Here is a 12,619-nt window from a genome sequence, read left to right as displayed (position 1 = left end):
AGGAGGAAACGTGTATTATGGATAGTCTGAGAAATAGCGTGCATCTCCAAAAGAAAATGAGTATCAGCCCCTAATCCTCAAGCGATCAATACATGTTCTAAAGCGTAATGAAAACAGGGAGAGCCACTGTTGCTCACTCTTGAGAGTGACTGGGGCGTTTGATGTAAACTGACTTGTCTGCTTTCATTTCTTACGGTATGCATATGCAATGCAACCACCGAAGCTCGGGGATCAAATAAAGTCCGACAATGAAGCACCAACCAACAGTCGAAGGAGTATCAGCTAAACAGCACCCACCAGGGTCAAATGCTACAACTGGTCAGAGAGAATATCATGAAGCTATCCGGAATGCGACCGATTTCTTTCGGCGCTGTCAGATCAGCCCTAGCCTGTTGTCAAGTTGAACCTGCTTGCTGATTGGAGTTGTCGGACTTCTTAACCAGGGTTTCCTGGCCGCTTACGAATCTGCTAATCCCCATGGGGCTTCATGCCCGCGTTGATTTGCATCTCGCTTGCCAGGTTCGGAGTAGTGCTGACTGCATTGGCTGTGAGTCCGAGCTGATGATCGGCTAAAACCAAGGTCCTCGTGGCCAGCGCATACGACCTACTCCGCGGTAAACATATATATCTTGACATGAAGTCTGTAGAAACATCATAATCAATTCAACAAACTCTAAACATTCGAAAAAATGGCCGACAAGCAGCAACCCTCTTTGACCAGTCTGGCTGAGTCCATCTCTCAAACCGCGAATGCCCTCGCGGCAACGCTTGAGAAAGGCGGGCATGCCGCTCCTTCCTTTGCCTTGGATAGTCTTGCAGAGTATCCAAAGTCTCCAGAAGTCATGGGTCTTCGTATGGTGTTGCTCGATGCCATCAACGATATTCACCGTCTTACGCTAGGCCCGACTGACGTATCTTTCATGACTCCTCTCTTCGTTCGTCTACCTATCAGTAGAAATGCCGCGACTAACGTGAGAAGATGAACTACGATTCAGCCACCATGGACATCCTCAACGAGTTTGACTTTTGGAACGCTGTGCCATTGGATGGGTCGGCAACACGTGCAGAGATCGCCGCCAAGGTCGGCCTTCCAGAGAGTCTTGTTCGCCGTGTTCTCAAATACGCCATCTCTATCCGGTTCTTCGCTGTGGACCCCAACGCACCAGACAAGATCGTGCACACATCTCTCTCTGCTCTCCCCGTCAAGAATCCCTTGATGAAGTCTTGGCTTCGACACCACTTCCACGAGGCCAGACCCGGTACTGTCCACATGCCTGAAGCATTCCGAAAGTACGGCTCTGGAAAGGAAACCTGGAGTGAGGAGCCGCTGGAGAGCAGCTTCGCTGTGGCCAACGTTGACAGACTGGACAAGCCCGAGTCGTTCTGGGATTACTTGAATCGCGATGTTGAGGGCAAGCCCAAGGGATGGCGTGCTACCAAGTTTGCTGAGAGTATGCAAGCTGCTGCCTCTGCGTCTTCTATCAAGATTGAGGATCTCTTGAGCACGGGATATGACTGGGCACAGCTCGGCCAAGCTACCGTTGTTGATGTGAGTCCTGACCCTCACTACTATTCCTCATAGGCTTTACTAACAGGTCTCAGATTGGCGGTTCCAGTGGCCATGATGCCGGCCATCTGGCCAAGACTTTCCCAGACTTGAAGTTTGTTGTTCAAGACCTTCCTGAAGTCAAGGCCGCTTTCGACGAGCGACTGCCCGAAGAGCTCAAGTCTCGGGTCACCTTTGAAGCGCGAGACTTCTTCACTCCTCAGCACACCAAGGGTCAAGTGTACATGCTCAAGACGATCCTGCATGACTGGCCCGACAAGTACGCTGCCAATATCCTCACACCTCTGGTCCCACACCTGGAATCCAGTTCTCGTATTCTTCTAGTCGAGGTCGTGGCTCCACCAGACACTGGTGCTCTTCCCTTCATGACTCTTGGCCGCATGATGAATGCGGCTGACCTTCATATGCTGAATTCGTTCAACTCCTTGGAGCGTAGCCTGGAGGACTGGAAGAGTCTGCTGGCCAAGGTCGACAAGAGGCTGGAGATTACTTCTGTTTCAAATGTGCCTGGAGCGTTGCACCAGTTTATTGAGATCAAGCTTCAGAATTAGCGATAAAATGAGTTTGAGCGCCAGGAGATCATCGTTGAGAAAGCTCTATTTCGGCAGCATAAGTAATTCACGTCATAATCCTACATTTCATTTCTCAAATTGGACTGCATCGTGCAACATTTTTCTCTGGTTACACTATACTGAGCTTTCTGTTCAATAGCTTCGGTAACTTAATTTAATTCAATGCCGAAGCAGGTTGTGTGAGATTTTTGCTAATGGTTTATTAGCCAACCACAACTGTCCCTGCAATGGCTTATTCGACCTAGGACCTTTTTTTAACCCTCTCTCGATGGCATTTGCTAGTATCATCGTAGGCGGACTCTGAGCATCAACCAATGGCTCATGTCGTCTCAGCTTGGTGACCCAAGTGAATCAACCACGCCTCCTACCCCCATGTCCTTACTCAAATTGGAATAGGTTCATGGTCCCTACTTCAAATGCAGCGTCTTGATTTGAAGAAATTGCCCTTGACTAGCGTGAGGCTGAAGTCTTAATGCTGATGATGACGCACCTCCTACTATGAGCGCGGACGATAGATGGAGCCGAGGATGCGCGGTGTCTTGCCTGTCAGAAGTTATAAAACTCTACTCCCCCGCATGGCTTTTTCGCCCAAACAAGCCCAAGTCGATCTGATACACCTCATGATCCCGCACCTTGTCAGAGACAACGTGTCTTTATTTTACGTCTCTGAAGGCCAGGCCCCCCCTGTCCTTATCCTCCATGGCTGGGCATGCGACAGCCAAGACTCCATCTTTCAGAACCCGTTCTTCAAGGCCCTCGGCTACCAAATCATTGCATTCGACTACCGAGGCAATGGGCGCTCCTCCTTGCCTCCCGAGTCCAGCCCCGAGCAGCTGCGTGCAGAAGTAACCAGTGACGACGCGGTGGCTCTGCTCAAGCACCTCAACGCCACTGAGCCGGCCATTGTCGTCGGACACTCCCTTGGCGGTCTTGTCGCATCACTTATCGCCGTACGCTCGCCTAAACTAGTGAAGTCCCTCGTCCTCATTAGTCACATGTATTACAATCCAGCTGCGCGGTACTCGGCGTTCTGTGCAATGATGGAGAATGAAAGGGCGCGGCACGTGCTTGAATCCATATTTTCATCTACCGTTGGACCAGAGTGGCTCAAAACATGGCACCGTATGAAACTGCTTGGGATACCCGAATGGGTTGTGTATCAGACAAGATACCAGAATCCACTGGAGCCGGCATATTGCACATGGGAGACAGGCAGGGCCTTTTGGCCAACGAGAAGAATGGCTCCGCGGTTGGTAGTTTTCCCAGACGATACCAACTTGGCCAAGGAAAGGGAGCTAGGTGTTGGGGACAGAGATAGGCTTGAGCTGCTAGCTGCTGGGCATTGGCTCTTTGTGCAAGAACATGATCGTTTTAACGCGATTGTCAAAAAATTGATTGTCTGCCATTTGAACCTTGACAGCTCTGTTTTATATTCCAGACACTACATCAGTTGAGATCAGGATTATCGTGTTGGCATTTGGCTCTTGTTATTGTAACTGATAGGCCAACCCAGCTAATATTGAACAACTATCTCCTTAAACACAAGAGTTGGAAATAGATTGGGTAAAGAATCGTGTTTTTTCTTCTCTCTAAGTCTATCACGTTCTAGGCCTCCAAATGCCCTCGCCGTTTGTCAACATAATTGGCGGTGTTCCAGCAAAGGACCTCCATGTCGTCACAGACGAAATAGGCGCCTTTGAGCCATATTGCCCATCAAGCGAGTGGACTGTCCAGGCCACTACCTCCCTCTCCGAGGACACGGCCGTACAAAACTCGCAGCTTTTCCTCTGTCGCTGGCCCCCTTAGATAAACTTCAACCCTCGATGAGGAAGCCAAGAAGATACTGCCCCACGATCGCCAGGAAATAGGTTTGAATGAATAACATGATAGGCCTTGCAACGGACATTATCATCTCGAAAATGAAGATCAATATGAAGGCCAAGATCATGGTGAATGCACCCTCGAGCGAGAATGGTTCTAGGCGGTTTTGGTTGGCCATGGCTTTTGCTGGACGTTTATGTTGTTCAAGATGGTGGTAGTTCAAGCTTGGGCTGAGTTTCGAATGAAGGATGTAGTGGTTTGAATAGGTCTTGAATCAGACGTAGACTGTTGTGCCTTGGTGTTCTGGATACAGTCTCTTATAGTCAGTGAGATCTGATGCATAACAGCCATTTATGTCCATTCGTGTCCATCCAATCCAACATGCACAATTGAGTCATCTCTTGCCTTTGTCCTTCCGCCCTTTGTGAAAAAGGGCTTTGTAAGCCAGATGATCATAGAGCACCCGGACCTGCCGCATCGCGTGCATATTGCATCTACCCACAAGTAATTAGGTGTAAAGAAACAAAGAATGATGGCCACAGAAAAGCCTGCAAATTCTCTTCGGGCCAAGTCTATCTTGGTTTCTCTTTATGATGTCATCAAAGGAAGCCATCAGCCATAACGACAAAGGAAATGGTTAAAATATGACAGAATATAATTAGCAAATAGGCGGCTTTGTTAAGTAGTTTACACATGTAGGTAAGGATGTAACCCTCGCAGGCCTCCAGGCGTTCTATCTCGAGAAGCTGAATGTGGGAAGCCTTAATACACTTGAAAGCTTAAATCGCGTGCTATTCCGCCACTTGGATCATCAGGACACATGTTTAAGAACACATGAAGTGGTGTCCAACGACTTTTGAATGGGCTAAGGCTTCACGGGTAGCAAACTGGTCGCCTTAGATAGTATTAGTTATCTAGAATTTAATCATGGGTGACTACTGTAGATCTTATAGGGATGACAAAGCAACGCAGTATCGAAAGGTATCCTTATCACAATTAACTCTCGCTGCAGCGCCTGGCGGACTGTCCCGATAAGCCTTCTAGTTCTTGATTAACCACGAGTCACTTGTTGATTTAGAAAGAAGTAGATACCCGATGTGCTCACTTGGCCATCTGCTGCTAGTGTTCACGTTTTAACAACAGAATCGTTCATCAACTTTGTGGTTTTTATTCTCATTTTAGAACATACTGGTTCCTTGGCCATCTTCAAAGCTCACCGAGACAACAGTCGGCATATCCACTGAGAGCCCCCACGTGGTCGAGTCTTGTATCTTTACGAAGTCATGTTGCGCCTCCACCGAACGGGTTGTTGGACTTTTGGCTTTGGCTCGAGGGACACCTTGACAGCTGGTGGGCATTTTTCTATCGACGCCCCTTCTCTTGGGATTTCATGGAAAACAGAACACACATAGCCGCCAATGAAAGCAAGAACATCCAAAGAAAGAAGCATATTGTTCTCCTAGCCAAGATTACCATCCTCAAAACAACGTAGGCGATTAAGAGGATGATGAAGATGAAGGTGACTACATCGCCGAACTCGGATTCTTCCTGAAGTTTTTGGTAGAGCATGGCTCTTGATTTGCTGATCTCACTCTTGTATGTAATTTTGGCCAGCCAGGACGCAGTCAAAGTTCCCAGCAGAGGCTCTGGGGCTTTTTGGGGCTTTGAATCAGTCCTGGTATGAGTGACCTGTCGCTTTGATGATTCCTAGCTATAGCCTTTTATAGATCATGGGACTTTACGAACAATGAACTTGTATCTTAATATGTTCTATTCTAGGCTGTTGTATTTTGCTTTTGTTCCTTGCCATCTCCCATTGTCTCAAGGGTCTCGTAAGTAGCTCAATTTGTGAACAACGTGAGTTATCGTGCCAAGTCCTCATTTTCTTTATTCAACCCGGCACATCACAAAGAAAACAAATATCATTTCCACAAGAACGCTGGAAACACATTGTTTCAAGTTGGGCCATTGGGAACAGGTAGGGTGGCAGGTCTTGTTGAGTATTCCGCATCCTCTTTTGGAGGAAGGCTGGTGATGATCTCGCACCACACTAACAGGGAACTTCTCCTGTCTATAATAATTCAAGACTGGGCCAATACATGGCCTTTCCCAGAGACAGAGCGTTAAATTTTTATTTCCGAGACTAGATACAATAGCCTCCAGCTTGATAGGCTCAGGGCATTGGGGATTTTGAATCACTCAAACACAAGCATTAGGTATAGCATTGGTTACAATAGACCAGTAGGCGGAGGACATCAGCGTGTGCACAATGTTACAACATACAATTTGAGCCACCAATCCTCGCATCCAGTCTAACAAGCGATTGTTCTTTGATTCAAATGAGCCATTGCTTCACAAGTAGTAAAACATTTATTTTAGATAACGAGCGTGCCATACTACCAACCACATAATGCCATACTAGCTATTCTTCGAAATACTCAGCAACCAGTGGCTTTAGATACTACCAACTTGACCAAAGAAAAAGAGTTAGTCATTAGAGATATAGTCCACTTAAGCTTCCATTTGCTGGGTACTGACACCTCGTGCAGGAATTTGGTCTAATACTATCGTTATATAGGTACTGGTTAATATTTTCAACATCACCAACTCTGTCCTCTCTATTATATTTTAGAATTAAAAGGATGATACAAGCCTCTGAGTGTGTCAAACACTGGCCCCTTGTAATTTATGCCTGGCAGTGTGTCTAGATAAACGTTCGGACCCCTAAGTAGCATTATATTACTACTACAAAGATGCCTCACGTTGCCAAATAATTTCATCCGCAGAGCAAATATTTAACACACTCGCTTAGTTACGAATTTGTATGTAGAGTTCAGGAATGGATGTATGAGTGAACTAGTCATTTTATTTCTCATTCTAGAATAGGTTCATCTGTTCGCGGTTTCCACAGCTCATAAAGACAGGGGGCTGAGGTCTTGAATATTAAAGAGCCCCTCCGCCATCAAGCTTAGTATCATTACAAAAGAAACTGACGGCGTGGAGCCATGTTGTTCGTTGAACGAACAGGCCTTTTAGGCCACTGTTCATACCGCAGGGAACATCGTGAAAACCTACGGCTGTTCAATCAACGACTTCTCTTTAGAGCTGTCGCCATAGAAATGAAATACGGTAGGGTTGCGACTAGCCACATGCGAAGCAAAAGCCAACGACACTTCCCAGTGCAGATAATCATTCATGGTGTTGTTCGGCATGTCGACGGCTACGTTCTTCCTTAACGTGGGTGATGGCTTCCGTCACCACATGGTAAAAGCCATCCATGCAGCGAACCAGCAGGATAGCACACAAGGCGGCGAAAAGATTAGTGAAGAAAAGAATCGAGAGAGCGATTTTTGCAGCCTCATCTGCATCCGGGAGGGTAGAGTGGTAGGTTTGGTAAGTTTGGTAGGTCATTGTTGATCGTGGGGAATGAACTCAAGTCGAACTGTTGCCGAAGGATGTGGTGCTTTTAAACCAGTGCTTAAAACGATGCTGGGTTTGCTAGTGTGAAGATATAATTTCAAAATGCAAGGGTACATCATTTTATATTGATAGACTTGGCGCGTAGTCAATGTCCTTCTTGGTCTGTCTTCTCGTTTACGGTCACTTCACATTTGCCTTTGCTTTTCTACTTTTAATGAAGGCATGTAGCCTGCTACAGAACAGCCTAGGTTAGCGTTTGTCATCGTCCATCCCTTTCTTCGAGTCGACATAGGATAAAGAAACAAAGAGGAATGGCCATTGGAAGAGCCCATGAACGTCGTACGAGGCCAAAGGATTCAATGATGGGAACATGAACACAGGCTACTCTGGCAGGGGAGTCCGTGCCCTGTTCTGACAGAGGACTTGCGATGCATTTTGCCTCTCCCCTCATCTCGAGAGCATTCGTATCATGAATCAAGACCTGGCCGGTGATGGATCAAGCGCCGTAACATTCCTCCTCTCTAGCTCGAAATTTTGGAGAATTCCAATTTGTCGCCTTATTTCAGAGAGAAGAAAACCTTTGAACACACCGACTTGGCGATTGGTTGCGCATATGTGGCCAACGTGATCCAGTAAAGACATTTGTATTGACCATCGAGATGCTACTAACTGCACAATGCTATGCTATGCTATGCTATGATTGGAAATGCTCTGTCCTAAACCTCCATCTGAGGTCCCTTGTACTCCCTCTTAGCCCAGACAAGGTAGTATACAATGCTAAGAAGAGTAACTCCACCTGTCATCAGAGACGAATAGTTCATGGAGGCGGCGTCAACAGGAGTCTGCGGGGGCCAGAAGCTGAAGAACCAGATGATGATCATGAAAAGGCATGCAAATGTGTTGTTGATGATGCCGAAAATGCCAGGGACGTGCCATGGACCCCAAGCCAGAGTCTGACCCTCGCCAGCAGTAGTGTCGGCCAGGGCGGGAAGGGCGCTGGGATCAGGCATCTTGTAGCCCTTGCCGCATCGACGGTAGAGCAGGAGAGATGCTGAAATGAGGTAGGAAGAGTATAGACCAGAGACGGCGACGGAGATGATGGCGTTGTAGACGACGGTGGAACCGATGTTGATGAGACCGATGAGGCACGAGATGACACTGGTGACAGTGATGGCCCAAACAGGGACGTTGGTTCGAGGATCAACCTAGTGGCGGTGAGTCTTAAGAATGTCCGAACGGGTAAACGGAACTCACCTTGGAGACAGTGGACCAGAAAGGCACACCACGGTCTCGAGCAAAGGCCCAGAACATGCGTGAGGAGGCGGCGATGACACCGACAATAGCAGATAGAGTCATGACGATAATCAAGGATGTCATAACAGCGGTACCAGTCTTGGAGCCGGTCGCCTGATAAAAGATCTCGATGTAAGGGTAGCCAGTTGGGGAGTTGATGGCCTTGTCGATATCGGTAGCACCGTAGAGCATGGCAATGATCATAGCAAGACCCATGGCGCCGTTGATGCAGACACTGGTCATAATGGATCGGGGAACAGCCACAGAGGGGTTCCTGACTTCCTCACACATCTATTTACTTGAATTAGTAACCATATATTACCATGGGTTGGTCGACACCAGTGTCCGATTGGATACTGGAACAGGAAATCTTACGTGGAAAGAGCAGTCGACACCTAGACAGTGTTAGAACTTGTGTGAAAGATGTCAGAGTGGTTACTGAAGCTTACCAGCAAATGAGAAAACACAACCGAGCAGACCGACAAACCATGACAGACCCTGGGTAGGCCACATGCCTTCGTTTCGGAACTCGAGGAAGACACTCTTCGCATCACCGTGCGCACCGAAAGTGACTAGAGTAATGAGAACGGCAAAGAAGCCAATGATGTGCAGAATGAGGATCATTCCCTCCAGCTTGGGAAGCATGGAGCTGACGACAGTATTGATGAAGACGGCAATGAGAACACACATCCAGAGCATCAGCGTTCCCTGCCATGTCTGAGCGTTGTATGAGGGAGTCGTGAATGTCACGAGACCCTGAATCATCGTACCCGTAAGAAAGGCGGCGGCGGCAGAAGTACCTTGCCAGCCAGCAATAGTCAACCAACCGGTGATGTAACTCAAGAACTTGGAACACCATCGAGGAGCGAGCATGGCAACCCAGTGGTATTGTCCACCTGACGTTGGCGCAATAGAGACGAGTTCACACAGAGTTGAGAAGACGCTGATGTTGCCGATCCAAACGAAGATGAAGCCGTAGATGAGGCCTCCTGCGCCACCGTTTGACAGTCCGGGGGCAAAGTTCATGAGTGTGCCCTCCCATGTTACGAGAATAGCACAGCTGAAACCCAAGATGGTCAAGAAACGGAAGTTGCGCTGTCCAGAAAAGACTCTTGATTAGTATTCTCATCCATGTCGATTGAAGGATAGGATGTTGTATAGCTCAAGCTTCTCTAACAAGAGGTGATGTGATAAACAACAATAAGGATTTAATCTTACCCTTAGAACCGACTTCTTTCCCAACCTAGCCAGTTGAGAGCGATCAAAGGCGTCGGGGTCAAGCTCCTCTGAGACATTTTCGAATGTTTGCTCTGGCGATTTTTTTGGGGTCACGTCGTCGAGCTCTTGGCTATCGCGTTTAAAAACCATCTTGACGAGCGTGTTACCAATGTCAAGCAAAGAGAGAACAAACAGCCGTGGTGAGCACCAAAAGACGGCGTGGTGAGAAAGGCGGGAGATTAGGGGATGGCTGATGCAAGATCTTGCAGCCAACGACTGCACGGGGGTAATCTATTATGTAGGGAATACAGTTCGTTGGGCATGCAGAAAACGTGGCGAGTCATCCCCTGGCTCGGTTGCGTGTGTTCATGCAGCTGATGCAACGATGCAACAGTCCCGGTAGCAGAGGGTGAAACTCACTCTCGGCCAACGCTGCTTCTCGTCGGCTTCCTCTGCAGGATACGACAAGAACGGTTGGTCGTTGGACGACTCGACCCCTGGGCTCACCCGAGAAATGCTGGGTCACCCGAAGGGAGAGATGTTGCCCCATCCACCAGGAGCCGATCCCTGCTGCATCGGTGCGACCTTCACCCCTGCCAGGATTGTTTGCCGTCTTGTAGATATACCGTGTACTACGTCCATGCACAAACTCCAGGGATGGACCTCGTTAGATCGAGACATCTGGAGATGTAATGCGACTTGTGGGCAGGCCAGAAATTACTGACAGATGTCGTATCGCTACGGGGCCCGCATATGATCACCGAGGTCCGTGACAAACCCCATGGATAACAGAATCGATCGGGGAATAGTAACAGCGGTAGTGGGAACGCGTCGGCCTAGTTGGACGGGAAACCCCTGCCACCGGGAGTGACACCGTGTGGCCCTCGTACGATGGGAGCAGAATATTCCTTGCCTTCATCAATTTTGACTTTTCCCGGGGAGGAGATTGTGTCCACATGGATCTAGTGATCCGCGCTGTCCGCGCAATTAATGCCCCCATTTCTTTGCGGTCCACTGGGAGCGTCCGTGTTGCTCTTTGACACTGCGCCATTAACTTTGCGAGCCCAAGGAAGAAGCTGCAGAACAAGTCTTGATGGGTTCTTGTCTGATTTGACAGTTTTGGGTCTGTTTGCCGGAGACATGTCTTGAAAATTAAATGGGCTCTCCACAAGCTGTCGATTTATGTATATTAAATCTCGATCAAGCACCTGTGGTGCCACTACGCTCCCTGTGTACATCCACTGTCCAGCTCTGCTCGACAAGCACCGTCTGGCTTGTCTGACTATGGCGGTCCCACGAGCCATTGGCCTCAGAAGCTGCCGTGACAGTGGCCTTGTTTCCCCGGTCGCGAGACTTGCCCATATCCATCATTTCGTAATTCTGTCTCCGATAAGAAGCATTTGAAGCCATGGTAGCGACCGACATTATTCCCCTTGCCGACTTGTCTCGAGGACGGCTCGTGTGGGCCGAAGCTGAGGCGTAGCCACTTGGTCCGCTTCTGCTTCTGCTGTTGCTTCCCTTGCTGCTCGCTCCGCGAAGGTCTCCTGCAATCATCTGTCCCGATTCAAGGCTGTCGAGGAATGGCTTGAGGTAGGGGATACATGTAGCCATGACGCTCATGCACAGGATAACTTGGGTGATAATTGTCGGCGGCCACATGTCAAACATGGGGTTGTTGGACTCGGTCGCGGCCTTGTAGTAGTACATGTGGCAGATGATGGGAGGAATGATGCTTTATATCCTTTGTCAGTATTGTGCTTTTACCAAGAGTGAGGCGGCTTACAATGTGCGGCACCCAAAGACGCCAATGACCAACGTCTTCTTGGCGGCCGATGTCTTTAAGTGGATAAACATGTCGACAAGAATGGATGTGATGGCGAGGTCGGTGATGATGTTCAAAGCATCAACATAAACCCAGAAGGCGTACTGTAGCAGTCATTAGATGCAGTCTCTTCTAGCAGGATATGTGCGACGCACCCGATTAAAGCATTGGCCTTTCATGTAGTTCCAAGGCTCTGGGATAGAGCATTGGAAAAATGAAGCTGCTATCGACGATAATGCCCAGACACCAATCAAGCCTTCGGTGGCCCAGATCAAGCCTCGACGCTTTCGAGGAGCCATGCCCCAGATGGTCCTCGTGGCCGAGATCTTTGCCAAGAGCAATGTGAGGATGAATAGTACGTCCGATGTGTATTGCGCCTGTGATGTAGACATTTCTTGTTAGCGCTTTGACTGTCCAGTCGGTGATGCTTCATAATTACTCCGTACCTTCAAGATTGACGAGACCTGATCGGCGGACAGGCCTTGCATCTTCCCCAGTCCGTTCGCACCCTGGATAATGACGGCGATCGACTGCGCAATAGCCATGATCTTCTGCAGTCAGCAAGCGACAACCAACAAAAAAAGAAGTGTAGAACCAACCGTGGAGGCGCCGACAAGCATGTCGTCCAGCTTGAGGTTGCCCGCTGTTGCCATTCTGGTCACCAGGCGGGTAATGGCGGATAGAATGGAAATAACCATGAGAAGAGCCGTCACGGCCCGTATCAACGGCGCCTTGTTGAAGGGCGTCTCATGCTCGCGAGGCAGAATCATCGTGTGGGCGCATAAAGTTGCAGATTCGCAGCGTTGGCAGCGGAGATTTGAAGCCACAGAATAACTCAAGGGATGGCAGGTCTTTTCGCCTGTTGGTCAATCATCCGCCAGCCACAGGAATATCTCTGCTGAAAAA

The 12,619-nt window shown here is 48.7% G+C and overlaps 3 protein-coding genes across 3 annotated transcripts; 1 reads left to right on the top strand and 2 right to left on the bottom strand.

Moving 5' to 3' along the window:
• Positions 1-689: 689 nt before the first annotated feature.
• NCS54_00955600 (Methyltransf-2 domain-containing protein) lies at positions 690-2,118 on the top strand (the record flags this gene model as incomplete). The annotated part of the gene is made up of 3 exons (XM_053154899.1): positions 690-935; positions 980-1,549; positions 1,603-2,118. The coding sequence occupies 3 exons, from the start codon at positions 690-692 to the stop codon at positions 2,116-2,118; spliced, it is 1,332 nt and encodes a 443-aa protein (XP_053010874.1).
• A 5,978-nt stretch (positions 2,119-8,096) lies between these two features.
• On the bottom strand, positions 8,097-10,134 carry NCS54_00955500 (Hypothetical protein; the record flags this gene model as incomplete). Its single annotated transcript, XM_053154898.1, has 5 exons — positions 9,892-10,134; positions 9,123-9,768; positions 9,049-9,068; positions 8,635-8,964; positions 8,097-8,585 (listed from the first exon to the last, which is right to left on the bottom strand). Exons 1-5 carry the CDS (start codon positions 10,039-10,041, stop codon positions 8,097-8,099), a joined length of 1,635 nt encoding a protein of 544 aa, XP_053010873.1. The 5' UTR covers positions 10,042-10,134.
• Positions 10,135-11,091: 957 nt separating this feature from the next.
• NCS54_00955400 (Hypothetical protein) lies at positions 11,092-12,573 on the bottom strand (the record flags this gene model as incomplete). Its single annotated transcript, XM_053154897.1, has 5 exons — positions 12,313-12,573; positions 12,160-12,264; positions 11,869-12,090; positions 11,675-11,817; positions 11,092-11,623 (listed from the first exon to the last, which is right to left on the bottom strand). Exons 1-5 carry the CDS (start codon positions 12,481-12,483, stop codon positions 11,092-11,094), a joined length of 1,173 nt encoding a protein of 390 aa, XP_053010872.1. The 5' UTR covers positions 12,484-12,573.
• Between the last annotated feature and the right edge of the window lie 46 nt (positions 12,574-12,619).

The sequence above is a fragment of the Fusarium falciforme genome, chromosome 7 (assembly GCF_026873545.1).
Source record: "Fusarium falciforme chromosome 7, complete sequence".
In the NCBI taxonomy this organism is placed as follows: Eukaryota; Fungi; Ascomycota; class Sordariomycetes; order Hypocreales; family Nectriaceae; genus Fusarium; species Fusarium falciforme.
This window is presented reverse-complemented; position numbering and strand designations above follow the sequence as displayed.